The 27,744-nt window shown below is 47.8% G+C and overlaps 1 protein-coding gene across 2 annotated transcripts in view; it reads right to left on the reverse strand.

Annotated features, from left to right (window-relative positions):
- The window catches only part of LOC116951219 (cytochrome P450 2F3-like), a 53,403-nt gene extending 27,468 nt beyond the window's left edge, over positions 1 to 25,935 (reverse strand). The window contains exons 1-2 of one of the 2 annotated variants that reach the window (XM_076073431.1): positions 25,858 to 25,935; positions 21,378 to 21,445 (exon numbers count right to left, since the gene is read on the reverse strand). Coding sequence is in view for 1 of the 2 variants with exons in the window: in XM_076073429.1 (XP_075929544.1) it covers positions 21,378 to 21,478 (101 nt within the window). In the remaining variant the exon portion in view is untranslated. Of the gene's footprint in view, positions 1 to 21,377; positions 21,525 to 25,857 lie in introns of those variants that run through there. The other variant, XM_076073429.1, reaches the window with a different exon arrangement.
- Positions 25,936 to 27,744: the final 1,809 nt, after the last annotated feature.

Here is a 27,744-nt window from a genome sequence, read left to right on the forward strand (position 1 = left end):
CAGAAATATTTACTTATTTTTGCCTGTCATCCATTTTATAGGTATGTAACAAGGATTTATTTGTTTGACAGTGATAGGTAAGTGAACTACAAGTGTGATTAGAGGTCATAAAGTAACAAACATAGAATAACAATGCCATCGAAGCCTCGTGTTATTACGAAAATATTATCCCCAGCTCAGAAAAATTCCCCGGTCAAGGTGTTAATCAAGCTGGTCTCTAGGCTGTTTATTTAGGCCCACCCTATTTTTATATTTTGTAAACCTTATTATGTGATATATTCTATTACCAAAGGTACCTATGTTGTATCTAGGCCCCTTTTCCATCTTAATGTTAATAGGTAATTTTCCGATACATATAGATACATGTTTCTATTGTTTTTTTTTATAATAATGAATAAAAACACCAAACCAGGCCTCCGCATGGCATGTGGAGGTTATTTTTACCATGACCTACTAACACGATTTTGACATTAAGAGCCCTCCCAGGGTCAGAGAGAGCAGATAGAGAGCAGAGCACAGCAGATTGAAAGGGGCTGACGTAAACACACCAAGCCAGGGTCACTGGGAGTTTGTGTTAGCCTAGATATAGTTCAGTCAAAAAGCTGATTGGTTCTACATTACTATTAAAGTAACTGGAAGTTGGAATTTAACGACAGGGTAGGCTAAAGTTATTGATCTTCACACCCACTTCAATTGAACCCTGCCACCAGCTACGTAAATGTAACCATCACCCGTCTATTGGTTTAATATTAAATCTATTTTCATATTTTAATAATTTCTATACGACTTGACCCAAAGCCTATAACAATCAGGTTTTCCGAAGTCAACATGAATGTTCTAACCCAGACATGAGCGAATAATGAGCAGAGTGGATATAAGGTTGGAGAGGAAAGAAAAAATAAGCACAGCAAACTGCAAACATAGGCAAAAAGCCAGGAACAACCAACCAACCTAACAACAGGAAGCCAGGGCTAGACAGGCCATCAAATTAGATAAATCCCGGGGTCAGAGGTCACGGACCAAGTGCTGAGAGGCAGACGAAAACCAGAACTGACTCCAAGGCTAACCCGCCCTCACCTACACGGAGTTACGGAAATTAATGAGGCCTTGAATTGGCGGCGTCAGCGAAAACAGCGGCCACCACGCGCTAGAGAGAGTGAGGGCCAAAGAGTGTAGAGAGACTGAAAATAGAATAAGGGCGGGACCTTAGAGTGTCAACGCATTTCAGCGAAAACACCAGGTTTAATAAAATTCACAGTGCATTATTTCCTACTTAACATTCGTGTTGGCACCATTCACCGAGGCTTACACAAAACATAAACTGCATAATGACTTGGGCGGTGTTAAACCCAAGGTTGGAAAGAAAGGGAGATTCCGGCCATCTTTGTATCCCCGCAGCGCGGGATAGGAGTGTGTATACGCTCGGGGAAAAAAACCTTCCCTTGACATTAAGTACAATACCACAACGGAAGCTAACCCAGACCTTGGGTTACATACAGAGCATAACTGTGAAACTGTGAGGGATAAATGTTAACTTTAAAAACCTTAACCGTTTCTTTGTGCGTCGGTGAAAGTCGGAGGGAATATCGCCCCTCCCTCCAGGTTGTGCACCCAGACAGAGAGGCGCCTTCGAGACAATTTATAACATTTGATTGTTTTACTTGTGGGCTTTATGGAAGGAGGGTGACAACGGAATATACCGTGGGTGATGTACACAAGAACACACACTGACACACACTGACACACACACGGACGCAGATACATACGGACAAACCCTGACACAGCAAAAATCGGAAGAAACCCCGCCTTGTGGGCAGGGTCCGAGTGAAGGGATTTTTGGGCATAAAAAGAGGATCCTGAACATTGAAACGTCAGTTCGACCGGGGGGGTCGACTCAGGAGCGAGCTGCGGCCAACGGGTCGGCTCGACTCGTCCGCAGTTCATCGGAACTCAGCTGAGTTCGATCGGCTCACCGGAGCTGGCCATCGGGGGCTCGACTCATCGGAGCGGCTCCCCATCTCATCTGCAGGCGGGCAAGACCCTCTTGACAGCTCAACTCGCCCCTGCGTGGGTCAGCCTCTGCCGATGCGGAGGTCTCTGCTGCCGCCGGGGTGGTGAGGGTCGCTGTTTGGCGACGAGGTTGCGTGCACACCGTGCATCGCCAGCCGAGTGCGCACCCGGGTCAACACTCAACCACCGTGCACGCTGCGAGCGAGCTGTGGCGCCATCTACCGACCGCGTCCTGAACTGCAGCAGCGTATCGACGACATCCGAATCCGTTCAACACAGTGACCGCCGAATCGACTGATACGTATGACGCGCACCGCCCCCTCACCACACGACAAGCAGGCGTCTGTTTGACACAAAGATCGACTCCGAACACTGACTATTCAAAACAATTTATGTCACTCAAACATACACGGATCCTTAAACCAGAAGCCAACACTCAAGTCTATCGACCATCAGTGGCTGTGAAGGCGTCACAACGAGACCGAGTGACAACCACCCGTCGTTGTAAGCATATCCATAGTTGTCCTCTTTACTATTTAGTGGGCTGTACTCTTAATCGCATAAATATTCAACAGATCCATCAATACGAATTGACTTTTTGACACCTTCTCCCGTAGAGCCACGCTCTTGTGGGGAAGGGTGTGTCCCACCAGATCATCATCAGGCGATCTGGTCCACAATTAATTAAAACTTGGTATCAGGTAAGATCTTCAGGAGAAAGGAGCACCCCATCGCATACCCTTACTCCAAGCCATTATGTAGTCAGATAATCTGCCAATGTATCTGTTGAGATTTGTGTCTTTGAGAATAATAACTGTTTTAATTGTTTTTCTTATCGTCGTATAATCTTTAAAGTACCTTTCGTTCGTAATCGCCGCACGTACTCGCGTACTCTACAAAATAATCACCTGTTCCGTGACCCAGTGTACTAACAACGTGATAAGGGTTGCATATGATCTATGATCAATAACGAGTGCGATACTGCGGGAACAATTCAAGTATAACCATTCATTATAAAGTTACGGTTTTTGTTTAGTATAGCATTTGCATGTTCACATAACTCTCTCTTTCACTAACAACCATCGCTTCATGCGGGGTCCATGTGTTATCAAAGTGAAATCGTACAGTCGTTGATGATACTGTCTTGATGCCGTGTGGATACCGTGTTGAAGTTCCGAGATTGAGAGTTCACATACTTATTACAGTTAAGGTTTAATTAGAAAATAAATTGATTAATACAGAAGTGGTCGTGTGATTCTTTCCTGAAATTTTTGCATAAGACCTGTATCCTGCGATGAGATATGAACTCGGGAACCTAAACTATAAACACACCAATCCACACTCATTAAACTAAAGCGAATTATATGAACTTGGGACCTAAAATATGAACACTCGGAGAGTGTTAAAGCGAGAATCATTGTATTATGCTGATCAATAATACGAAGTTAGACAACGAGGCCGAATTGACACTAGCATAACTGCACACGATTGATTGCGTTATCCTGATTGATAACCCCACCTCGTCAACGAGGCGGGGCCTGATTATCATAAAGGCTATCATTAACACAACCACACCCACTCGTATAAATTAATACGATTACCTCTCTAATTAGCATAGTTATACGCATAATTACACGAATTAACATAATTTTGGATTAATTATGCAAATTTCGAATTTCATTTCATTTTCATTACTTTTCATCAATTTTCACACACCCACATATACAACACCTATAAACTTTATATGTACCTTTGGTGAGCGGTAGCTTCACCAGCGACCCCTGAATCTTCTGCTTTTCTTGTGTTTCAATAGGAAACAATTCAATGTCTTTTTCATTTTCAGATCCCGTTTTCTTCACCCGTCATTATGGCTACTAAGAAAAGAAAAGTGGACGCCGAGTGTCGCATTTTCAATGAAGAATGGGGAGTAAAGTACTTCTTTATAGAAACAAAGGACCAGAAAGCTAGTTGCTTAATATGCAGCAAAAGTGTTGCCGTTTTGAAAGAGTACAATCTTCGGCGTCACTATGAAACAAAACATGTATCAACATATTCAAAGTTTTCTGGAAAGTTACGCTCTGAGAAATATGAGTCCATGAAACGTGGTTTAGAAACTCAAAGACATCTCTTCACGAGAAAGTTTGCTGAAAATGAATCTGTCACTTGTACAAGTTACAAAATAGAGCATAAGATGGCAGAAACTTCATCAAAGAGTGTATGGTGGAAGCAGCAAATGACTTGTGTCCTGAGAAAGCCGATTTGTTTGGAAGTATCAGCCTTTCGGCAAGTTCAGTTGTGCGGAGAACAGAAGAACTTGGAGAGCACATAGTGCTACAGATACGCGAGAAAGCTAGGAACTTGTTGTGGTATTATCTGGTGCTGGATGAATCTACTGATCTCTCGAGTACGTCACAACTTCTCGTGTTCATTCGTGGTGTCAATTTGGACTTTCAGATAACGGAAGAGTTGGCATCCGTTTGCAGCATGCATGGAACAACAACTGGAAAAGACATTTTCATGGAAGTGAAAAAAACTTTGCAAGACTATAACCTTCAGTGGAATCAGCTTCGAGGTGTTACAGTTGATGGAGGAAAAAACATGGCTGGAGTGAGGAAGGGTCTGGTGGGGCAGATCAGGACTCAGTTGGAAGATTTGAAAATTCCGGGCGCTCTGTTCATACATTGCATCATACATAGCAAGCACTCTGTGGGAAAGACTTAGATATTTCTTGTGTACTGAAACCAGTCGTTTCTGCTGTGAACTTCATTCAGGGACATGCACTCAATCACCATCAGTTCCAGGCTTTTCTTGAAGAAATGGATTCTGATTTCTGTGACTTGCCTTATCACACAGCAGTGAGGTGGCTCAGCTGCGGTAAAGTCCTGTTTCATTTTTACAAGCTCCGAAACGAAATAGATGTTTTTTTCACTGAAAAAGATAGAGCTGATCCACAGCTGCCAGATCCTACCTGGCTGTCAAAGTTGTCATTTTTAGTCGCCATCACATCCCACATGAATGAACTGAACTTGAAACTTCAGGGAAAGGATAACCTCGTCTGTGATCTCTACAGAATCATCAAAGGATTTCGGAGAAAGCTGTCATTGTTTGAAGCACAACTGGAAGGAGAAAACTCCTCTAATTTTCACTGTTTCAAAGAGTTTTGCGCTACAATCGCTGAAGTTGTCAACCTCGATTTTCCGAAAAAGATTATTCGTGACTTGAAGCATTTTTTGTTGAGATTTTCAGATCTTGACAGAATTGAGAGTAACATTCTTCTGTTCCAGAATCCGTTTGATTGTAACCTTGATGATGTGCCAGTTGAACTACAGTTGGAGCTCATTGATTTGCAAGCAAATGACTTGTTGAAAGAGATGCACAGAGAAGGAAAACTTGTTGAATTTTACCGCTGCTTACCTGATGTTGAGTTTCCGAAACTGAAGAAATTTGCCGCTGGTATGGCATTAGTGTTCGGAACAACTTATGTCTGTGAGCAAACATTTTCAAAAATGAAGTATGTGAAGTCAACACATCGAACGAGATTGACTGATGAACATTTGAAAGAAATTATCTTGATTGGATGCAGCAATTCCAAACCAAACATTGATGATATCTTGAAAGCCAAACGTCAGTTTCACAAATCTCACTAACCTTTTTTGCTGCTTAGTTTGTGAGATACGGATATGTGCACATTAGGTCTGATGTAACTATCTTTTTGCTAACGTCGCCTTCTTTGATAACTTTTTAGTAAGTAAATATGTTGGTTGTCTTTGTTTTTTGTGCATTGCACGCCACTCACCCATGATAAACATGGAATGCTAAACTTAGTTTTTCGTCTTTTTTCCACGAGCTTTCGTTCTGGCTTGCAAGTATTGAACAGAATGATTATGCGGCCCGCGCTCGTCATTCTTTCAGTTATCTGGCCCACTGTGAAAAAGTTTGGTGACCCCTGATATAGATGTATTGCGATTTCTTTTAATTTAAAAACTTCCTTGCCTGGCTTTGCTGCTCGTGGTTGCGGGGTGGGGTGGGACCATTATTAAGCCCGCGCGTGTGTGCAGATGGCCTTGCGATAATAATCTCCTTGCTCTGGCGTGAAATTCCTTTCTCGCGCTCTGCGGGAGAGACAAAAGCGGTCGGGAGTACCTCTCTCTCTGGCTGCTTTCGGTTTAATGTTTCTCAAATACCATTTGGTCTTATGTTCACCGAGGCTCGTGATTTGTAACTCCGTCCTCCCGACGCACCTCTCGGGTTATACCGAGGTTCGCGTTGTTACGATGGAGTTGTTATTTATTTTATAATAAAGATGCTTATCCTGAGTTTAAGAGGTCCGTTTCTTGATTGTTGGAATCCATATCCCTTGGTTCTGTAAGGTTATGTAACACCTAGATATACTGTAATTTAAGATAAATCACGTTAGCATTAAGGTTTGTGTGACACCATGTGTAGTAAATTTCTTTAATTAAACTCTGTTCGCGGATGGCAGCAGTGTAGCTTCTAAGGGATTCTTTCCGCCTGTGTAGCAGGGTGGGTGCTTGTGTGTTTCTCCTTAAGCCCAGCGCATACGCTGCAGATGGCCAGCACTGATGATACATTCTCTCGCTATGGTGTGATATTCTTGCTCTCCCGCGCTGCAGGAGAGACAAAGGCGGTCAGGGTTGCTTGGGATAATGTTTAAACTCGTTTCGTAAGTTTGCCCCTTCGCCTCATTCCTTCTCGATAACCTTTGACGTGACTCGGTATTTCTGTCCCCAAGCCTGTGATTTAACAGTAAAAGTATTAAAGGTGAAAATCATTTGATATCGAATTAATAATTGGATAATGATTCACTGATGTATCTGGTGGCCTGGTCTTAATTGGAGTGAGCGTGAGGATCGCTAATTTTAGTTTATTCCGGTTATTGCATTTTTTTAATTTTAACCATTGTTTTAATGGCGAATAAGGGAAAAATGGTTTAACCCGTTGGCGTCCTCGTGTCTGTCCTCCTGAGGGCTCGCCTCTGGGTGACCCTTTCTTAGGGCACATCAAACACTTGTTCATCTGGAGATCTTCGCAGATAGCTGTTAACATTCTCGCCTCGAGGATGTTTATTATTTCTTTATATATTTATGGCTTTGTTTATGATCGACATTTGGTTTTACTGCTGCGACTTACATGTTTATTAATAAATTTTTGTCCCAAAAAAAACTATATGTATATATCGGTAAATATTCTTATGGATATTAATTGTGTAAAAAGGGGTGTATACAACAGGGGGGAGACACGCACACAGTGAAGAAGTGAAGCAGCATCTCTGTGCCGAGGTCTTAAATAGACAGAGACGGCGGGGCTGGGACTCAGAGAAAAGGGACACAAATTAACATGATACAAGTTGTCAAGCACACAGGGAGGACGTCACAGTGCACACTCGGAGACACCAAGGCACACACACAGGCAGAGACAGCGCAGCGACATAAACCCAATTCAAGACACAAAGGCAGACACACCAGCAGAGACAACACAAAGACAGACTTCATACCTCCCCGTAGAGGTGGTGCAAACTCGATTTGGCGCTTTCGTGACTGCAGGAATTACTCTTTGGTTATATCGGTAAAGTCACGTAGAAATAATAAAAAAAAGATTACATAATAGCATACGACGTTTCGATTGCAACACAAGCAATCATCATCAGGTAGAGGAAACACATAACCGCAGATATATATACAGACCCTAAGGAGAGGGAATTAAAACAGATACACCAGGGGATACAGAGAAAGTGGAAGGAGCACACTAAATCAAACAGGATTTAGCAAAATTTGGAAACTATATAAAGCAACACAGACGGTCGGTTAAAACACAATTAACGCATGGTCTGGTTGATTACGCTATTTCAAAGATTGCTAAATTGTAAGTTAAGTGTGAAATTTAAGAGAGTGATAGAATAAAGACTGCAAAGAGACATATGGGGGGAGACACGCACACAGTGAAGAAGTGAAACAGCATCTCTATGCCGAGGTCTTAAATAGATAGACGGTGGGGCTGGGACTCAGAGACAATGGGACACAAATTAGCATGATATAAGTTGTCAAGCACACAGGGAGGACGTCGCAGTGCATACTCGGAGACACCAAGGCACACACACAGGCAGAGACAGCACAGCGACATAAACCCAATTCAAGACACAAAGGCAGACACACCAGCAGAGACAACACAAAGACACAGACTTCATACCTCCCCGTAGAGGTGGTGCAAACTCGAATTGCCGCTTTCGTGACTGCAGGAATTACTCTTTGTTTTTATCGGTGAAGTCACGTAGAAATAAGAAAAAAGTAAATGAAATTATATAATAGCATACGACGTTTCGATTGCAACACAGGTAGAGGAAACACAAAACCGCAGATATATATACAGACCCTAAGGAGAGGGAATTAACACAGATACACCAGGGGATACAGAGAAAGATGGAGGAGCACACTAAATTAAACAGGGTTCAGCAAAATTTGGAGAGAAATTCCTGCAGTCAAGAAAACGGCAATTCGAGTTTGCACCACCTCTACGGGGAGGTATGAAATCTGTGTCTTTGTGTTGTCTCTGCTGGTGTGTCTGCCTTTGTGTCTTTAATTGGGTTTATGTCGCTGTGCTGTCTCTGCCTGTGTGTGCCTTGGTGTCTCCGAGTGTGCACTGCGACGTCCTCCCGGTGTGCTTGACAACTTATATCATGCTAATTTGTGTCCCATTGTCTCTGAGTCCCAGCCCCACCGTCTGTCTATTTAAGACCTCGGCATAGAGATGCTGCTTCACTTCTTCACTGTGTGCGTGTCTCCCCCCCATATATCTCTTTGCAGTCTGTATTCTATCACTCTCTTAAATTTCACACTTAACTTACAATTGAGCGATCTTTGAAATAGCGTAATCAACTAGACCATGCGTTAATTGTGTTTTAACCGACCGTCTGTATTGCTTTATATAGTTTCCAAATTTTTCTAAACCCTGTTTGATTTAGTGTGCTCCTCCGTCTCTCTCTCTGTATCTCCTGGTGTATCTGTGTTAATTCCCTCTCCTTAGGGTCTGTATATATATCTGCGGTCATGTGTTTCCTCTACCTGATGACGATTGCTTGTATTGCAATCGAAACGTCGTATGCTGTTATGTATATTTTTCTTTTTTCTACCTGACTTTACCGAAAAAACCAAAGAGTAATTCCTGCAGTCACGAAAGCGCCAAATCGAGTCTAAACGCGTAATGTTAATTCTAAACGTGGCGGGCAAAAAAACTGAAGGACCCCGAGAAAAATCCACTTGACCATGAGAGAGAAAGAAAACATGCAATCTCAAATATACAGCAGGCGTTAGGGTCGGGATCGTACCCACGATCTTCTGTGTACCAGGCGAGGTAGTTAACATCTCGCCACATCTCCACTCTGCAGGGCAGAGCACCTTATCATGGGCCTAACTGCTCATTGCGACATTTTGATGAAAAAAACAGCCTATACCTATGACCAAATCGCACAAAATGTGCCAAAACCATCAGATTTCCATCAGATTTCCATCGATGCCCATGATCGTATTGCACTCTACGTTCCCATGTCTGCGCTCTCCACCGCCACCGTCACAAGGCTGCGCTCACCAGCATTTGCCAAACATGGTTGTATAAGTACTCTTTGGTTCTATTTGGTAAAGTCACGTAGGTGAAAATAAAATAACAAAAAATCACGACGTTTCGGCCACAACACAAGCGGCCTTCATCAGGTGAAGGGACGAGACTGTCTGGAGGACAGCGCTGGAGTGGAAGAAGCCACGCTTAGATCACGACCTTTAAGCTGTGTGAGAAGAAAAAGACCACGCGCCTTGACAAAGGAATTAGCATATAATTTAGCATTGAAATGGCTCATTGAAATAGCTAAGTTAAAGTATACACATCCACAGAGGTACCCCTTGACAAAGGAATTAGCATCGAATTTAGCATTGAAATAGCTGAGTGATTAGCTTGTAACTGGTCACAGAAATAGCTATGTTAAAGTCAGAGCATATACATTCACCGAGGCACCTAGTACTCATCAAACAGGAGAATTTAGCGAAACACAACCACTGGCGGATTTTAGGAAAGAGGTGGTGTACGTGCCGGTGGACTTGCAGTTTAGCGCGGTGGGGGGGGGAAGGGGGGAGGGGGGAGTTTACCTATTGATGGTGTGAAAAGGGAGAATTTATAAGAGCTGCGAAAGTTTGGGGTACCACTACTTGAAAAAATATACTGTACCATTGAAATTAGTTTAATGTTTAGTTCGATTTAGAACATCTTTCCAATGGTTGCTTAATTTGAAACCATCCTCCCGGTTGAAATTGTGTCTGTGTTTGTAGATCTGAATTGCTTCATGAACAAATCTCTGATAAAAGCCCGTGGGTTTGCAAAGAACCTTGGTATCGGAGAAAATTATATCGTGATCCCCCACAGCATTGTAACAGTGATCAGCCACGGCAGAAGAATTCGTTTTGCCGTGTTTCAAATCTGATTTGTGCTCGCGAATTCGGTCAGAAACATGTCGCTTTGTCTCACTGATGTAGCAATCACCGCAGGTACAACTCAATTTGTAAACCCCGGGGTACTGTAAATCAGGAAGGACATCCTTCACGGATGGGATCAGATCACGAATTTTGTGTACTGTATTGAACCGGACCTGGATCTTGTGTTTGTTTAGAATTTTGGAAATCTTTTTAGTAACGCCTGCTATATATGGAAGTGTGATGGTTTTGACCGGAGTATCAAGTGGTTGTTTCTGTATGTAGGGAGAGACAGCTTGGCGGATGATACGGCCAGAGTAACCATTCCTTTTGAGGGCCAGGTGTACATGTTTTAATTCACTGGTCAGGTGGTGTTGGTCCGAAATGCAATGAGCCCTATGGTATAAAGTTTTGATGAGAGAATTCTTTTGGGCTGGGTGGTGGTGGGAATCAGGTTTCAAGTAGGAATCTGTGTGGGTGGGTTTCCTGTAGACAGAATGCCCCAATGAGCCATCAGGTCTCCTCTCAAACAGAACATTTAAGAATGGTAGCTTGCCATCTTTCTCCACTTCCATGGTGAATTTGATGGCGGGATGTCTGGAATTGATGTGGTGTAGGAAAAGGTTCAGAGCTGGGAGGCCATGTGGCCAAATGACGAAAGTGTCATCCACATATCTCTTCCACAGGGAAGGTCTGAGGGTGGAAGTCTGGATGGCGTCTGATTCAAATTTCTCCATGAAAATATTGGCTATCACTGGTGATAAGGGGGATCCCATGGGGGTACCCTCATTGTGTTTGTAGAAGGAGCCATTCCAAGTAAAGTAGGTATTGTTGAGGCAGTGCCTAACCAGTGCAGGTGTGTCGGGGTCTAGTGCATGTTGGACCAAATTTTCAATTATTTCAATGGTATCAGGTACTGGGACCTTGGTGAACAAAGAGACCACATCGAAGCTGACAAGGATATCGTCAGGGGACAGTACAACGTCTTTGACCATAGAGACCAATTGGGCTGAGTTGAGTACTGCTGAGGCGGTCTTGCCAGTGAAAGGCAGCAAGGTATCTGACAGAAACTGGGCTAGTCTATAGGTAGGGGAGTTGATCGTGGATACGATGGGTCGAAGTGGGGTGCCTTCTTTATGAATCTTGGGAAGACCATAGAATCTAGGTGGTCTTGCAGCAGAAGGTTTTAGGGAGGAACGTTTAGTTGGGTCGGTTAGGGAGGTCGAACTTGTGATGATCTTGTTGGTTTCTATCGCTAGGCTATTAGTAGGGTGATTTTTTATTTTTGAGTAACTTCCATCGTTGAGCAGATTCTGGATTTTGTTGTTGTATGAATCTTTATCCATAATAACAGTAGCGTTGCCTTTATCGGCTGAGAGGATGACTATATCACTTCTGTTTTTTTTAATTCGCGAGTTCAGAGCGTTCATTTTTGCTGATGTTATTAATGGGTTTCTTAGCATTCTTAAGAATAGTGGCTATTTCAGCTCTCGCAACGTCTGCTTGGATGTGTCCTACGCCTTTGAGGGCTACATCGACCTGAGAGATGATATCATCTATTGGTATGTGTTTTGGGGTGACAGCAAAATTTACTCCCCTAGCCAGTACTGTTTTCAGATTGTCCGAAATCGGGGTGCTACTCTGATTAATGACGATTTTGTTAACATCTAGTTTTGTTATATGTAGAACTGGGTTCTTCTTTGATAGGTGGTTGAATTTAGAAATCAGGTTAGCTTTACATTTGACTGACAGTGACTCAGCAGAAGAAGCAGTCATGTTGTCTACGTGATTCCAATCAGAAGGTGACATTTTTTGTGTTAACATTAAATGAGCTTGTAGGAGAGTCCTGTCTAAAGCATCGAGTTCAAATCGGAGTAGCCTTTCTTCCACTCCAGCGGTAATTCCTTTGTCAAGGGGTACCTCTGCGGATGTGTATACTTTAACTTAGCTATTTCAATGAGCCATTTCAATGCTAAATTATATGCTAATTCCTTTGTCAAGGCGCGTGGTCTTTTTCTTCTCACACAGCTTCAAGGTCGTGATCTAAGCGTGGCTTCTTCCACTCCAGCGCTGTCCTCCAGACAGTCTTGTCCCTTCACCTGATGAAGGCCGCTTGTGTTGTGGCCGAAACGTCGTGATTTTTTGTTATTTTATTTTCACCTACGTGACTTTACCCAATAGAACCAAAGAGTATGGATCCTAGCAGTCACGAAAGCTTTAAATCTAGAATGGTTGTATAAGCCCCACGAAGCAGGGGAGGAGGAAATCAGAAACACGATATGCCACGTTGGCAACCATAAACATAACTCTGGAAAGCGTTCATCAGAACCGGTGATAGCGATGAGGGTTACACTTATGGGATACCATTAACTCTGCACAAGGAAAACCCTGTTGGGAAGACATCACTGCACATTTGGACTTTGCTTACTCCGGCTGCACAAAGTCTGGTGTGCTCCTGCAGGACTCGGGTGCCTTAAAACCAAAGGAACACAGACGGCCAAACACCACGGCGAATCATGATGTTGGCTTGCCACACGATGCTCTCCTGCTCAAGCGCACCAATGAACAGGCTCATGAAACAAGTTTGTCCTGGGAGTCTTGTGCCAAACTATCCCAGGCAACAGAGATTGAGCAAGGTGATAACACCGCCCTCAGCGTGTCACACAATATCCGTGTTGTGTGGCGTGGGATATGATGGCCTTTGTCCTTAGTTTTATAAAGAACCTGGGGGACTCCACTCAACAACGGTTTGCAAATCTTTTTTGTTTTGTTTTACCATCGTACAAAGGACATGGAAAAGAAAACGTGGAAGAAAGGCAACATTGATGCCATTTTGCATCGTGGAAAGGCGCAAGACCCTTAAAACTATAGGGCCAATACCCCTCTTGTCTTCCACCTTCGGATCTCGAATCGGCCGTAACTGTCAAGAGCAGATCTGTTCCATCACCAGCTTCATAGCAGTTGGTTGTAAAGCGTCAGCAGAAAGCTAGCACAGGGATCATTTACCCACCTCCTCTGCTGCCCCATGACACTGTTTGGCATCATGCCCAGATGATGAAGGCAAAATCATCAGCTGCTGCTCTACCGTACACCTAAGGAATGCAATGCTCAGCAACTGTACTTTCAGTGTACACCTCGCTGCTAAAATTAGCGCTGCTAAAAGCACCTCGCAGGTAAAAGCTGCTAAAAGCAGCGAGGTGTACAACTATAAAACTAAAACCTTGATTTGAAGCTTTCGTGACTGCAGGAATCGATACTCTTTGGTTCTTTCGACAAAGTCACGTAGGTAGAAAAATTAAATAAAAATAATATATCACAGTGATATTATTTGGGATTGGTATGTCGTGGATACAAGTCTGTGAAAAGACCAAATCTGGAATCGCCCTGCTTCAGAAACTCGCGAAGAGAGACTGGCATGCCTCAGCCGACTTCCCGTGGACACTGCCGTGGCAAATTTACTCGGTGGCCGCGCTCCAGCCCGCTCCAGGAGCCCATACACAAAACTGCGAGATGCAGAACTGAGTAATGCGACGCGCAGTGAACGTTGTACCTCGAAACATCCACGGAGACGCGCACACCACAAAGGAGTCTACGCGTTTTTTCTTGCCAACGACAGCCACCTGCACATCAAGAAGCGCCGTTGTGGTGAGATGTTAAGCACCTCGCCTAGTATACAGGAGGTCGTGCGTGGCTTCGATCCACACCCTGACGCCTGTTGTATATTTGGAGTTTGCGGTGTCTCTCTCTCCCCGTAGTCGCGTGGAATTTACTCTGGGTCTTCCGTTTTTTTCCGTCCACATTTAACAAACACGCGTTAAAAGTTTTTGGCTACTGCATGATAAGCCACTTCGTTGAGCAATCATTTTTGGCCATGTCACTTTAAAAAATATATATATATGAATAAGCGCACAACTTTATCTATGATGAATGCTTGAGAGAGAGAACGAGGCGATTCGGTTTTGATTCCCAGAATCGACTTGGCCCCCGCCGACACGACTTTGCCATTTGTAGACTTGATTTGAAGCTTTCGTGACTGCAGGGATTACTCCTTGTTTTTTTCGGTAAAGTCACGTATAAATAATAAATAATAAAATAACATAATAGCGTACGACGTTTCGGTTGCAACACAAGCAGCCATCATCAAGTACAGAAGAGCTAAATTATGAGAGAGGGGAGACACATAACCTCAAATGTATATACAGACACCCGAGTAGGGGGAACTGACACAGATACAACAGGGGACACAGAGAGAGAAGCATACCAGACAAACAGGGTTTAGCAACATTTTTGGAAACCTGTAAAGCAACACAGACGGTCGGTCAAAACACAATTAACGCATAGTCCGGTTGATCACGCTATTTTAAAAGATTGCTAAATTGCAAGTAAAGTATGAAACTCAAAATACAGACCGCACACACACACGCCACTGCCTGCGCGACCTGCGCAGGCAGTGGCGGCTTACAAAGGCCCGAGCCCAAAAAAACACGCACATTTTTGAGCCAGAGGGAGGCGAGACAACGCATCGGCATTCGTGTGTTATGCACCCCTACGGTAAGTGACATTGAAATCGTAGTCCTGAAGGACTTCGAGCCACCGAGAAAGCTGCCCGGACGGTTGGTCAACCCGCAGAGCGTACTGTAAAGCCGAATGATCAGATCACATGGTAAAATGCTGACCATACAGGTACGGCCTGTATTGCTGAATAAAACAAACAATGGCCAGCAGCTCACGTCTGGTCACACAGTATCTTTGTTCAGCAAGAGACAAGACTCTGCTACCATAGGCAACAACCCTTTCAATGCCATCAACTTTTTGGGACAGAACACCCCCAATCCCCGTATTGCTAGCGTCGATGTCCAACACGAATGGCACGGAAAAATCGGGGTACGCAAGGGATGGTGCCGTCACGAGCGCGTTCCGCAAGGAGTCGAACGCGGCCTGTTCTACGTCCCCCCAATGAAACGCCACCCCTTTTGACGTAAGGGCGTGGAGCGGCTTGGCAATCGTCGCGAAGCCAGCAACAAACCGGCAATAGTACGACGCAAAACCAATAAAACTACGAACATCGCCCGCAGATGTAGGGGTCGGCCAATATTGAACACATTTGTTTTTTTCAGGGTCGGTAGAGATGCCCGAGCGGCTAACTATGTGGCCCAGATAGCGCACAGACTCACGCAGAAGGTGACACTTCTGCGGCTTGAATTTCAAGTTGGCGGGCCGCATTTTCAAGAAGACAGCACGCAACCGTTCGATGTGTTCGCCGAACGTGCGGCTAAAGACGATGACGTCGTCAAGATAAATGAAACATGAGTCCCACTGGAGCCCAGCGAGGACCAGCTCCATGAGCCTCTGGAACGTCGCTGGGGCCGAGTGGAGACCCATGGGCAATCTATTAAACTCGAAAAGGCCCTGTGGTGTCCGAAAAGCAGTCTTAGGTTTTGATGCTTCGTCGATGGGGAGTTGCCAAAACCCCGAAAGAAGGTCCAAGGTGGAGAAATAGTGCGCCCCTGCCAGGGCATCCAATGACTCGTCCATACGAGAGAGAGGGTAGGCGTCCGCTACCGAGATTTTATTTAGGCACCGAAAATCAACGCAAAAACGGAGACTGCCATCGTGCTTTTTGACCAGCACTATTGGAGCACCCCAGGGACTAGTGGAGGGAGAAATTATATCGGCCTCCAGAATGTCATCCACAGCCGATTTAACATGCTGTTTCTCCGCCGGGCTAAGCCGAAACGGGTTTTTCGAATCGGGGCAGCGTCACCAGTATCAATGTGGTGACGCAGCAGCTTGGTGCAGCCAATATCAAATTTAGATTTACTGAAGACATCGGAAAATTATCGCAGAAGAGCGCGCAATTTCATTCGCTGCGAACGAGACAGATCACCCATGTCTGTGCAGAGTGCGTCCAACCATCTCTCATCTGATTCGAAAGGAGGTGGGACCTGCGGCGTGTCATGCACGTGTCCCGCGACTCCGGTCCCCAACGGCACCGGGGTCGCGTGAGCGAGCACAGTTTCTTGCGGAATGACAGTTGTGGACAATCCGACATTCAAAACCTGCAAGAACGCCTCCCTGTCGGCTGCTACGAGGGTCTGTGCAGCCACCAAATCTAACCCCTTAGCAGCTGCGTTTGAAGGCCCCAGCAAAATGCCATGTGCCGAGGCCTCCGTGGCTAGCGTTTTTTTAAGTTGCAAGGGCACGAGCATTTGTGTCCCTGGCGGAATGCGGACTGTGCTCGCGACAAACGCCTGCACCGAGGCACTAGCCATGCGCGGATGTGAGGGTGTGGGCAAGAACGCCATCCGTCGACCCGACGGGAGTTCGATGCAGCCTTGATCTACAAGGATCTTAATAGGCATTTTCGCGAGAAAATCAGTGCCTAACAAACACGGCACGGCGAGGGAAGAAGAGACCAAAATAGGCCCTGCCAATTTAATGTCTCCAATCAAAATTTGCACCCGAATTTGCCCGATAATGCCCAGTGAACTGCCATTAGCGGCAAAACACGGGATAGAAACCCGTTCCAAGGGGCAGCATCGTACGGGCAGTATATTGTTAATCAAATCCGAAATGATCGTAGCCGACACACCAGTATCGACCAACACGCGAAATTAAACACCCTCGATTGATCCGACAACCACGGACGAACCTGCCGTCACCGCGACTACCCTATGGGCCAACTCAGACCACTGCCCAGGTCCAAGTGGCCGCGAACAAATGCCAGAATACCCCCCATCACACGCCGAATCGCGAGCCCTTCTTATGGTGCGTTGCGGTGTCTATGGTGTGAATGAGGGCCGAGCATGAGAGGCATCGCGACTTGCCTGGTTTGCCGCGATGCCGTGGATGTCCTGTAGTCCTGGCCCCGGGATGCGGAGGGGTGTCGTCGAGGCGCACGGCAGTCAGAGGAGATGTGGCCTCGTCGGCCACAGTTGAAGCACGTCACGTCGCCGCGTGGAGAAGGCCATCCCCACTGCTGGTCGTTGCGGCGACCAGTGTGGTCGGACGATCGCCGGCCCATTGACCTGGTTGCCATGAAGGCCCGGTCGGGGGAGAACTCGGCGTCCCTGCTGGCAGGCTCCGACGTCGAAGCCGAGGCGGCGATGGTCGATTCCGTGTGGAGCAGCAGATGTGCGTGGATGCACCGAGCGGCTCGTAGCAAGCACATACCGTCGTCATCCACCGCTTGGATGACGATGCGCAGCTCGCGCGCCAGCTCCAGCATCTTCTGGAGAACGATGGCGTCGATGGCCTCGTCGTCCATGCGAGGGTAACCCGCTCTTGCCATCGCCAGTAGAGCGGTCCGGAATGCCAATGGAGACTCTTTAGGGCGGCGTCGCCTGTCGTAAAATCGGCTGCGGACGTCGGATGGAGGCCCGTAGACGTCGGACATCCGTCGGAGGGCCGATTGAAGAGTCGCCCTTTTGTGCCTGGGGATGGTGAGGAGCGAGGCGAGAGCATCGTCGTCCAGAGTGGCCGGTAGCGCTCGGAGCGCCTGTGCGTCCGACCAGCCCACCATCTCTTGGTGGCTCAGGAAGCAACGCTGGAACGCCGCCCAGTCGCCCCCTTCAGATGTGAACTCCCGGAAGATGGGCAGGCGTTGTGGAGGGCGGACGTCGTCTCCCCCTCAGCTTGCACCGTCTCGAGCCGGAGATCGGCGATTTCCCGGCCGATAGAGTCTACTGTACCGTGTCGGTACAGTGATGATGCGGCGTCCGCTGAGGAACTTGAATTCGCAGCATCGCGTGCTAATGACGTTGCAGGTTTTGATTGGCCCCCCGCGTTCCCAGGATGCCCCTAGCTTCCGCTTCCGGCGGGATCACGTGGTTCTCCGGCGGGAAAATCAAAATGTCCGCCCCGGCCGATGGCGGGAACGTCTGCCGGCGGTTGACTCGGCATGCCCGCGACCTCCAAGTTGATCTCTTCGAGAATGGAGGCCGCGGCATGTAGGAGTTGAGCGAGACGGCCGTGTGCTGCCCTGAGTCCGTCCCCCATGGCAGGGGGAGCGACCGGCTGCTCAACCGGTGGCTGGGCGGCCGTCAACGTGGCAGCATTTTCAGCGGAGCTGGCGGTGCTTGCAGGTGAGAGAGCGTTATCTTCGTTCTGGCTCCGCGCGTGGGCTGAACTTCTGGTTTCCATTTCCACCCCACTTCTGACACCAGTTATAGTGTTGTAAGGACGAGCAGACTTCTTTAGGAGGCACACTCTGTTTATTGTATTATTTTCTTATACAATGCTTAACACACACAGAGGGATATTCGGTCCCCTCACCCGACACCCTAGGGAGGTACAGCCTCCGGACTTGGCGGGACTCACACATCTACCGCTAACCTCCTTGATACCTAAGGAGGTACAACCTCCGGACTTGGCGGGACTCACACGTCTACCGCTAACCTCCTTGATACCTAAGGAGGTACAACCTCCGGACTTGGCGGGACTCACACGTCTACCGCTATCCTAGTCCTCCGGCTAGGACCTAGGGGAGGCTATCTGACCCACTGCTGGCCCGGTGGGTCCTGACCACTGGGTATGCCGAGCCTTAGCCCTTAGAAGGGCTGGAAGGCTGGTCCAGGGTCCTAGCTAGGCTTCAGCCCAGTCTTCTGTCTTCGTGCAGGGAGAGAATCCCCGAGGTCCGTTGGGTCACCCGTCTTATACTCCTTTGTGGCCAGGTAGAACTAATCATACATTCCCACGTGGAACCGTCTGATTGGTTCGTACCAAACCCTGGCTACGATCCGTTTCACCTCGACTGACCCCAACCGTTGTACCCAGGGGTAATGCTGCACTACCCTGGTGGCAATGCAGGTTACGCAACAGCGCGTAGTTAACACCTCTACACAGCGAAGCCGCTCCGCCGAGGCCGGAGCCGCCGCTGTGCTGATGGTGCTGCTGCAGCGGGGAAGTCACCCGGCTCCCGTCACAACGCTCTCCCCACCACCCCCACCCCCCCCCCCCACATAAACACACACGGACTGGCGGGCAGGTGGGGAGCGGGGCGGCGCAGGTTAATGGCCGTACCCGTAATGCACCGTGAGTTTAACGGCCCTACCCATAATGCACCGCGAGTTTAACGGCCCTACCCATAATGCACCACGAGTTTAACGGCTCTACCCATAATGCACCGCGAGTTTAACTGCCCTACTCATAATGCACTGCGAGTTTAACGGCCCTACCCATAATGCACCGCGAGCTTAACGGCCCTACCCACAATGCACCGAGAGTTTAACGGCCCTACCCACAATGCACCGCACGTTTAACGGATCTACCAATAATGCACCGCAGTAGTAATCCGATTGGCCAGAGGTGAGCGGGGGGTGGCGGGTAAGCGTTCAAATCTAGGAATAAAAAGGGACGGGATTGAGAAGTAGGGGGCCTTTTTGCTCGGGACTTGGAGGAGGGAGGACGGAGGGCGATCATCCTGTTTCTCGACCGTCCGTGTGACGGGTTGTAGAACAGCCGGACTCCAGCTCCAGCCAAAGATTGGTACAGCCGTGTCTCTCTCCAACCTTTCACACATTTGGGCCGAACCGTAAGTGAGAGAGTCTTCTTTGGTTCTTTCGGTAAAGTCACGTAGAATGAGAATAAAATAATAAATTGATAAAATAAAATAACACAATAAAATTCTCACGACGTTTCGGCCACAACACAAGCGGCCTTCATCAGGTGAAGGGACGAGACTGTCTGGAGGACAGCGCTGGAGCGAACAAAGCCAAGCTCAGATCGCGACCTTTAAGCTGTGTGAGAAGAAACAGAGCGCTTTGACAAAGGAATTAGCATAGAATTTAGCATTGAAATAGCTGAGTGATTAGCTTGTGACAGGTCACAGAAATGGCTATGTTAAAGTCAAAGCATATACATCCATAGAGGCACCCCTTGACAATTTTATTGTGTTATTTTATTTTATCAATTTATTATTTTATTCTCATTCTACGTGACTTTACCGAAAGAACCAAAGAAGATGAATCCTTGCAGTCACGAAAGCTTTAAATCGAAATTTAAGTGAGAGAGGTAAGGCAAAGGGGGAATTTCTAAGAGAGAGAGTGAATAGAGGGGGACAGGCCACTTGAGGATTAGACCGTAGAGAGATAGATTAGATCTGCCTGCTGGTCCGCACTGACACTTACTCCCCGCAGTTAGGACACGCGAGTGGGTGAAGGCACGCGCCTATTCAATCCCTAAGGGAGTCAGCCAGCCGCTCGCTATGTCGGTCCGAGAGGACCCTGGTACGGGGGGGGGGGGGGCGATCACCCGCTCGTGTGCACGGGGGGGCCCCGAAAGATACAAACGCGGAGGGGACGGGGGTGGGGGAGGAAAACATCGCACCCCCCCCACGCGTGGAGGGGGAGGGGGGCCTCAGTCCCCACCAATTAGACGTGGCGCTCTCCCCGCTTGGGGTGAGAGAGAGGGAGGTCAGCCCCCGTGTAATGGGGAGTGGGGAGGGGGGCACTAGCCCTCACAGCTGCTGTCACCAACCGAGAATCTCAACCCAGATCCGGAAGACCGCTGATCGCGAACAAAGTAGAACAAACGCGGATATCCAGAATGAAAATCCTCACTGGAGACCCAAACATCGCATCTCCTGACTTTGACCTTCTCCCAAAGACACCGGTGGAAGCATAAACCGCATCAGAACATCAACAGCCCGATGCGCACATTTCCCACGTTAAAAGGTGAACTGAAAGACAAGCCACAGTGCGACTGTGGCCACGCAAGCCAGACTACGGACCGTATATTTAACCACTTTAGTCTCTGATGGAGTCCTCTCATGGCTAGCAGGCCTCGACATCAGCATTCAGCTCCTGAACGTGTTGCAATGATACACAAGAAACGCAGGCCCACGACCCCCATACGGCGTGGGGAGAAAGATATTCATCCAGTCATCCCGCTTACCTGCAACGCTGAAGATATTCGAGTCGACGTGACGAAGGCACCAGAGGGACAGCAGCCACGGATGTATACTGCAGCAGAACAAATAAATAATTACACCGCATTCTTAGCCAAAATGATCAAAGTTCATATTAGCGATGCAAAAGAATCATTAACAGAAGGCCGTTTGGACAAATAAACGTGGAAAAAGTATATTGTGTATATATTTGTTTTATGTGGAGAGACAAATATCGGGGAAAACAAATCTGCGTGCTGTATTTATTTTTGATGTGATGGACCGCGCAAGAGTGCTGGCTTTTATACAAACCACAATATACATCTCATTGGTGCGTGGGAGGGGTTGGGTGAAATCACAGGTAAACAACAACAACAACAACCGTCATTCGCCACTACGTGGCGGTGACGTCACCACGACGCTTGTGCCAGGCTATGTGCACCCTGAGGCCACGTGAAGTGTCGAACGCCCGCTGGCAGGAGGTCACGGGGCAGACCCAGGTGCCACGGGTCGACTGACTGAGATGACTGGCTGATGCACCACCTGTGCCCCCTACTGTGCCAACCTGCTGTGCTTTAGGCACCTGGCGCTCCGCTCATTGTTCTAAGCGTCGCTCCTCCGCCCTCCGTTGTTGTTGGAGGGCGACTACCTCCAACTGCCAAGTAGCTTCTTTCACGAGCCTCCTCCACAGAGGCCGATCTTGACACCGCTGGTACCAGTCATCGGCAAGTCCACTCAGCTCCACGTCCTCCTGTACCACATCACTCCATCTCTTCTCTAGCCCGTGCCGCGCCCGCCTAGCCACCTCAATCCGCCGAACAAAAGCTGTTTCGGCATGCGGTGGCTGGGCATGCGGGCTACATGACCCAGCCATCGCAGCCTTCTCCGCCGGAGGAGCTCACCAATGGAACCTTGCCCAGATCTTTCAAGGATTTGTGAGCTCCTCACACAATCCAGTCTGGTTAAACCCAGGATGGATCGTAGGCAGGCCAGCCTAAATGTTTCTAACCGGCGAAGATGTTCCATTAGGGGGGTCCACGTTTCGCAAGCGAAGAGAAGGGAGGGAATGACCATGGCCGAGAAGACCTGAAGCTTAGTGCGGAGCAACAGACCAGGTAGCTTCCACACAGCGTTACGCAACTGATGAAAATATATTGCCGCTCGACTGATTCGGAGTGAGACCTCTGCTGTTAAACTGGAGCCAGTCATAAGCACACTGCCCAGGCATGGGAAACTCTCCACTCTCTCCACAACTGCCCCATCACCAATTGGGAGTTGTAGGGGTGGAGTGTCCGATGGTACAAAATACCCAGGCAGGTGCTTAGCTTTGGTGGGGCTGATGGTAAGGCCCCACCTCTTAGTGGCACGCTCCAGTCTCAGCAGCAGCGTCTCCAACTCCTCCTCTGAATGAGCAGCTATTACCAAATCAGCAGCATACATAACGTGGTTGAGCAATAGGGAGCCATCCCTTGACCGCACCCCGGCGTCGATCAGCCTCCCATTATATCTGTACCATATGGAGATTCCCCCGGTACAGCTATTGAAGTCTTCACGAACTACGTGGTCAAAATAGATGTTAAATAATGTGGGAGCCAGAGGACATCCCTGTCACACCCCAAGGTTAACAGGGAATGGCTCTGACTCCCGGCCACGTAGTTTTACCCGGGCCCGCTCACCATCATGAAGGTCCTTAATGATCGTGAGCAGAGGGTCAGGTACTCCAAAAGCACGAAGAACAACCCAGAGCCCAGGCCTACTGATGGTATCATAGGCCTTGACCAGATCAATAAAGCAGAGATGTAGGTCTTGTTGGAATTCCCTACACCTCTACTGTAGCAGACGGACAGAAAATATGGCATCTGTGCAGGACCGCCCTTTCCTGAAACCGCATTGGGGCTCCGCAAGCCTCTCCTCAGCGTGCCTGGCAAGGCGATGTTGAAAAATCCTTGCCAGGACCTTTCCCGGCACACTGAGGAGTGAGATGCCCCTGTAGTTGTTACAGTCTGTGCGGTCCCCCTTCTTTAAAAGGGGGACCACCAGGGCATCCTTCCAATCCTGCGGAACCCGTCCAGTGGTCCAGACTGTTGTTATGATGTCATATAGGGCAGTCTGTGCACAAACGCCGCCCCCCCTCAGCATTTCACTTGGGAGATCATCTCTGCCCGCTGCCTTTCCTGGTCTCAGACTCTGGATCGCCTTCAGTACTTCCTCAGCAGATGGCACCTCAGCCAGCCACTCACAGGGGGTGACTTCTTCCAATATTTGAGGCACCGCAGCCTCAGCAGGGTCATCCTCACTTTGTGCCACGATGTTTTCCTGGCTGAGGGATTTTCCCTCCCCCAGGACCTCACAGAAATGCTCAGCAAATCTGCAAACCTGTTCCTGGGGGTTGGAGATTGGGTCACCGTTTTTTCCCCTAATGATGGTAATAGGTGTGGCGCTGCAGATTACTTTTTTGATGGAGTTAAATAGAGACTTGTGATCACGGGCCACTGAGGCAGACTCCATCTCCTCAGCAACCCGCGACCACCACCCATCCTTGCAGCGCCTCACGGCTCTCCGAACCTCCGAGCGAAGGCTGCGGTAAGCCTCCTCATTCTCTGACGTGGGATTCTGTAGCCGATGACAGTGGGCCTGTCGCTTTTTCTCAACCATCCTGAACACCTCCTCTGTCAGCAAGGGTCTCTGGGGAGGTCTGGACCGCGTACCCAAAGCAGCCATTGCAGCTGCATGAGTGACAGTCATAAACCTCGCCCATTTACCCTCGACATCAGGAGGAGTCGGGGACAATGCCAATCCCAGCCGCAAGTGATGATGAAATTCTCGCTTGCAACTTTCATCAGATAACTGAGACCAGGCCACTTTTGTTTGGAATGGGGTCCTGGGTGTACACCCACCACCGGAGTGGAAGAATGGCAGGCGCATCTTACAGATGACTAATCGATGGTCAGAGGGCAGATCAGCTCCACGGTAGGTCCTGGTGTCAAGGACATGGGCTGGCATCCGCTGGTCCGTCACTATGTAGTCCAGCAGATGTTCTTGCTTGGACCCGGCATGCATCCATGATGTTGTGTGGATGCGCCGATGCCGGAACAGCGTGTTGGTAATTACAAGCCCATGGGCTGCACAAAAATCTAGCAGCCTCCTACCGTTGTTATTGAGCTAATCTGGCCCATGCCCTCCAATCACTCCAGACCAGGTGCCAGTATCATGACCAACTCGGGCATTGAAGTCACCCAACATGATGACTCTATCCCGAGGGGCCACTTTAGCCAGCACCTGTGACAGGAGGTCATAGAAGGCATCTGACTCATCGGCTTTGCCTGCATCCCTCCACGGATGTTTATCTTCGGTGGGGGCATAAGTAACCACGACCACCATTCCTCGCCTCCGGTTGATGGGAAGGCGAGCCCAAAGTAGCCTGGGACTTACAGCTTCCCACACCTCACCGCCACGCTCCCACGCCCCCTTCATTCTTTTGTTCAAAAGAAGACCCACACCCTGTTGTTTGGCAGTCTGCTGCCCCGAGTAGAGGACTGTCCACCCCTCATGGTGGCAGGAGCCAGAGCCGGTCCACCAGACCTCCTGAATGCCACACAGATCCAGGCGGTACCGGTCCAGCTCCCGACAGAGGAGTGGCAGCCTCTCCTCCGCAGTGAGCGTTCGAACATTCCACGTGGCCACCCGTAGTGGCTTTTCATTGTTTCTGGGGGAGCCCCGAGGGTAGATATTCAATCTCCTGGCTCTGCCAATTGGGGTTTGGCCAGGAGAGGTCATAGACGCCTGGCCCCCTGGAGCCTCCGGCACAAGCTTATTAGTTACATATTTCAGTTTAACTCGTGGTTTAGTGGTAATTAATTGAAGGTGGAGGGGTTACCAGCCCCTCGCACCCATCCAGAGCCCCCGTTTAGCCCCTGTGGTGGACACATATGCCATGAGGGGAGGAGCCAATCAAAATTGGACCTCCCCCCAGAGCACTGTCCACGACAGAGTTGCCCGTCCGGCACCGCGAGGAGGTAGGGGGTTGTTTTGCCAGACACACACAAGTCCACGAGACATTGTGTTCTTAATTATTCACACATCACAACAAACTTGTTCTTTGACATTTGTTCCTGACAGCTGCATATCTATACACTGCTGAATGAAGGCCTCCCCCAAACCTATTTTGGTCCTTTTCTGTGTAACAATTCACCTGCACAGTGAGCTGATAACAGCTGATAATGGCTAATAATTTGGAGGTAGCGTTACCTCCAAAGTGCCTTCTTATATGCGTGTAACGCCCGCGAATAACAGGAGCTCCGGCGGGTGGACTATTTTGATTGCGTGGACAAGATTGTCGTACGGGGACAAATAGGTTATGTAGAGGGGACGATGGGGATGCAAAAGAGACAAATAGATAGTAAAAGAGTGCCTCTCTTCGCGCTGGTAGGTGAACTCCAAAATGGGGTTTGTTGTGCGCTTTTTACTAAACCAAAAAACCCAACTCACAGTGAAGTCCTGTCGAGGTTTAGTTTGTGAATTCAGGGGAGAAACCCAGAAGACCGGGATGAAGTCTCATTTTTCAGGGATCGCCTGCATCACCAAAAATGACAAGAGCATAGCAAATAAAATACATAAAATGAAGCATATATAAATAACGTTAAAAAACAACGGTGTCACATGAGATATTGGAAATACAGCATTGCACAAACATAAATCAACATTAAAACAATTAATACCCTATGGTATAAGCCGAGTTGGGTAGATCATTTGAAGACTCATACAATCATTATTAATTTACAGAACACATTAATCAGGCAAAATGAGAGAGTGGATTCAGTAAATCCAAATTAGTTTTAGAGGTTGTATTGTATACGATGTCTATATAGTCTGAGAGGCATAGAGGTGGTAGCTTTCAAATGTATTCGTGTAGAAGTTGGAAAACAGGATTGGTTTGTATACGGGTAGGTGACCCCACCCTATCACATGGGGATACAGAGATACGTTAAGATGCAGAGAGACAAAAAGAGAGACTAACTGAGCTGCTGAGAGACAGAAAAAGAGACGGGGGGAAACACAGAAATGCAGAAAGAAACAGAGATACGTAATTGCTGTGGTTTTCACACCTGATGACGATTGCTTGTGTTGCAGTCGAAACGTCGTGAGAATGTATTTTATTATTTTATTGTTTCCCTTCTACGTGACTTTACCGAAAGAACCAAGAATAAAAAAATATACAATTTATGAAACCTCTGTGAATTTTACTTTGACACAAAAATGTTGCCAATTAAGCGAACTATGTTTCGTTCCGTACCTCGCCGTGACATTTCACTTTGTTAGCGTGCCACCACCGCAGTCCTCGCTTGTCTGCAGCGCTTGAAGGCGGCCTCGACAGTGGCTACGCGTCCCACGTCAAATCGCGGTATGGACCCCCTGCGAGGTCGGCTGCCGTCCCCGCGGTAAACCGCCACCGTTGTTGTTGATGCTGCTGCTGTGGCTGCGCGGGGCCTCCGGTGCGATCGGCCGAGGCGTCCGCCCGAGTAAACACATCCAAAGAAGTGAAGCCTCCCATGTCCCCCTGACCATTTCGGTCATTCCCGCCAAGGAGACGCGGTCCGACAGCGGATCTCGGCGTTTGTTGATTTGCTCACTGGAGTGGGCGCCACGGCGGCTAGGATATGTTAACTACCTCGCCTGGTTATACGGGAGGTCGTGGGTTCGATCCTGACCCTGACACCTGCTGTTTATTTAGAGTTTGTGTCTCTCTCTCCCCATAGAGATGTTAACTTCCTCGCCTGGTATGGTATACAGGAGGTCGCCTGGTATGGAGGAGGTTGTGGGTTCGATCCCGACCCTGACGCCTGCTAAACTAGCCAGATGTTTGGAAAAACAAAACATGCGAGTCAGATTTGGCACGGCACATAAAATACCGAAATTAATATCTGGTACAAAAGATGTATTACCGAAGCTATCAACAGGATTAACTGCACGTGTAGTAAATGTTATGTTGGGCAAACAGGACGAATGATCATCACGAGACTAAAAGAACATCAGAGAAATATTAAATGATCCCAAATGCAACTGTCAGAAGTAGCAGAACACGCATGCCAACATAGACACTCAATTTATTTTTATCATGTTGAAGTTCTGTGCAAAACTAGCTACTACTGGCCAAGACTAATTAGATAATCTATCGAAATTGAAAGAAATAAAAATAATTTTAACCATTAGGATAGCTACCGACTTACTGCTGCGTGAAAGCGAATCAACAAATACATAAATGCATGCCTATACAGACCACCATACTTCAATAGGGATTACCGTTGGTACGGTTATTTTAATACACACAATGGACAGGAAGGACAATATAAATGGGCTCGCATAATGCACTTGCAT

Source organism: Petromyzon marinus, chromosome 42, assembly GCF_048934315.1.
Source record: "Petromyzon marinus isolate PM22_M1 ecotype Great Lakes invasive population chromosome 42, UKy_Petmar_22M1.pri1.0, whole genome shotgun sequence".
NCBI classification, from domain to species: domain Eukaryota; kingdom Metazoa; phylum Chordata; class Hyperoartia; order Petromyzontiformes; family Petromyzontidae; genus Petromyzon; species Petromyzon marinus.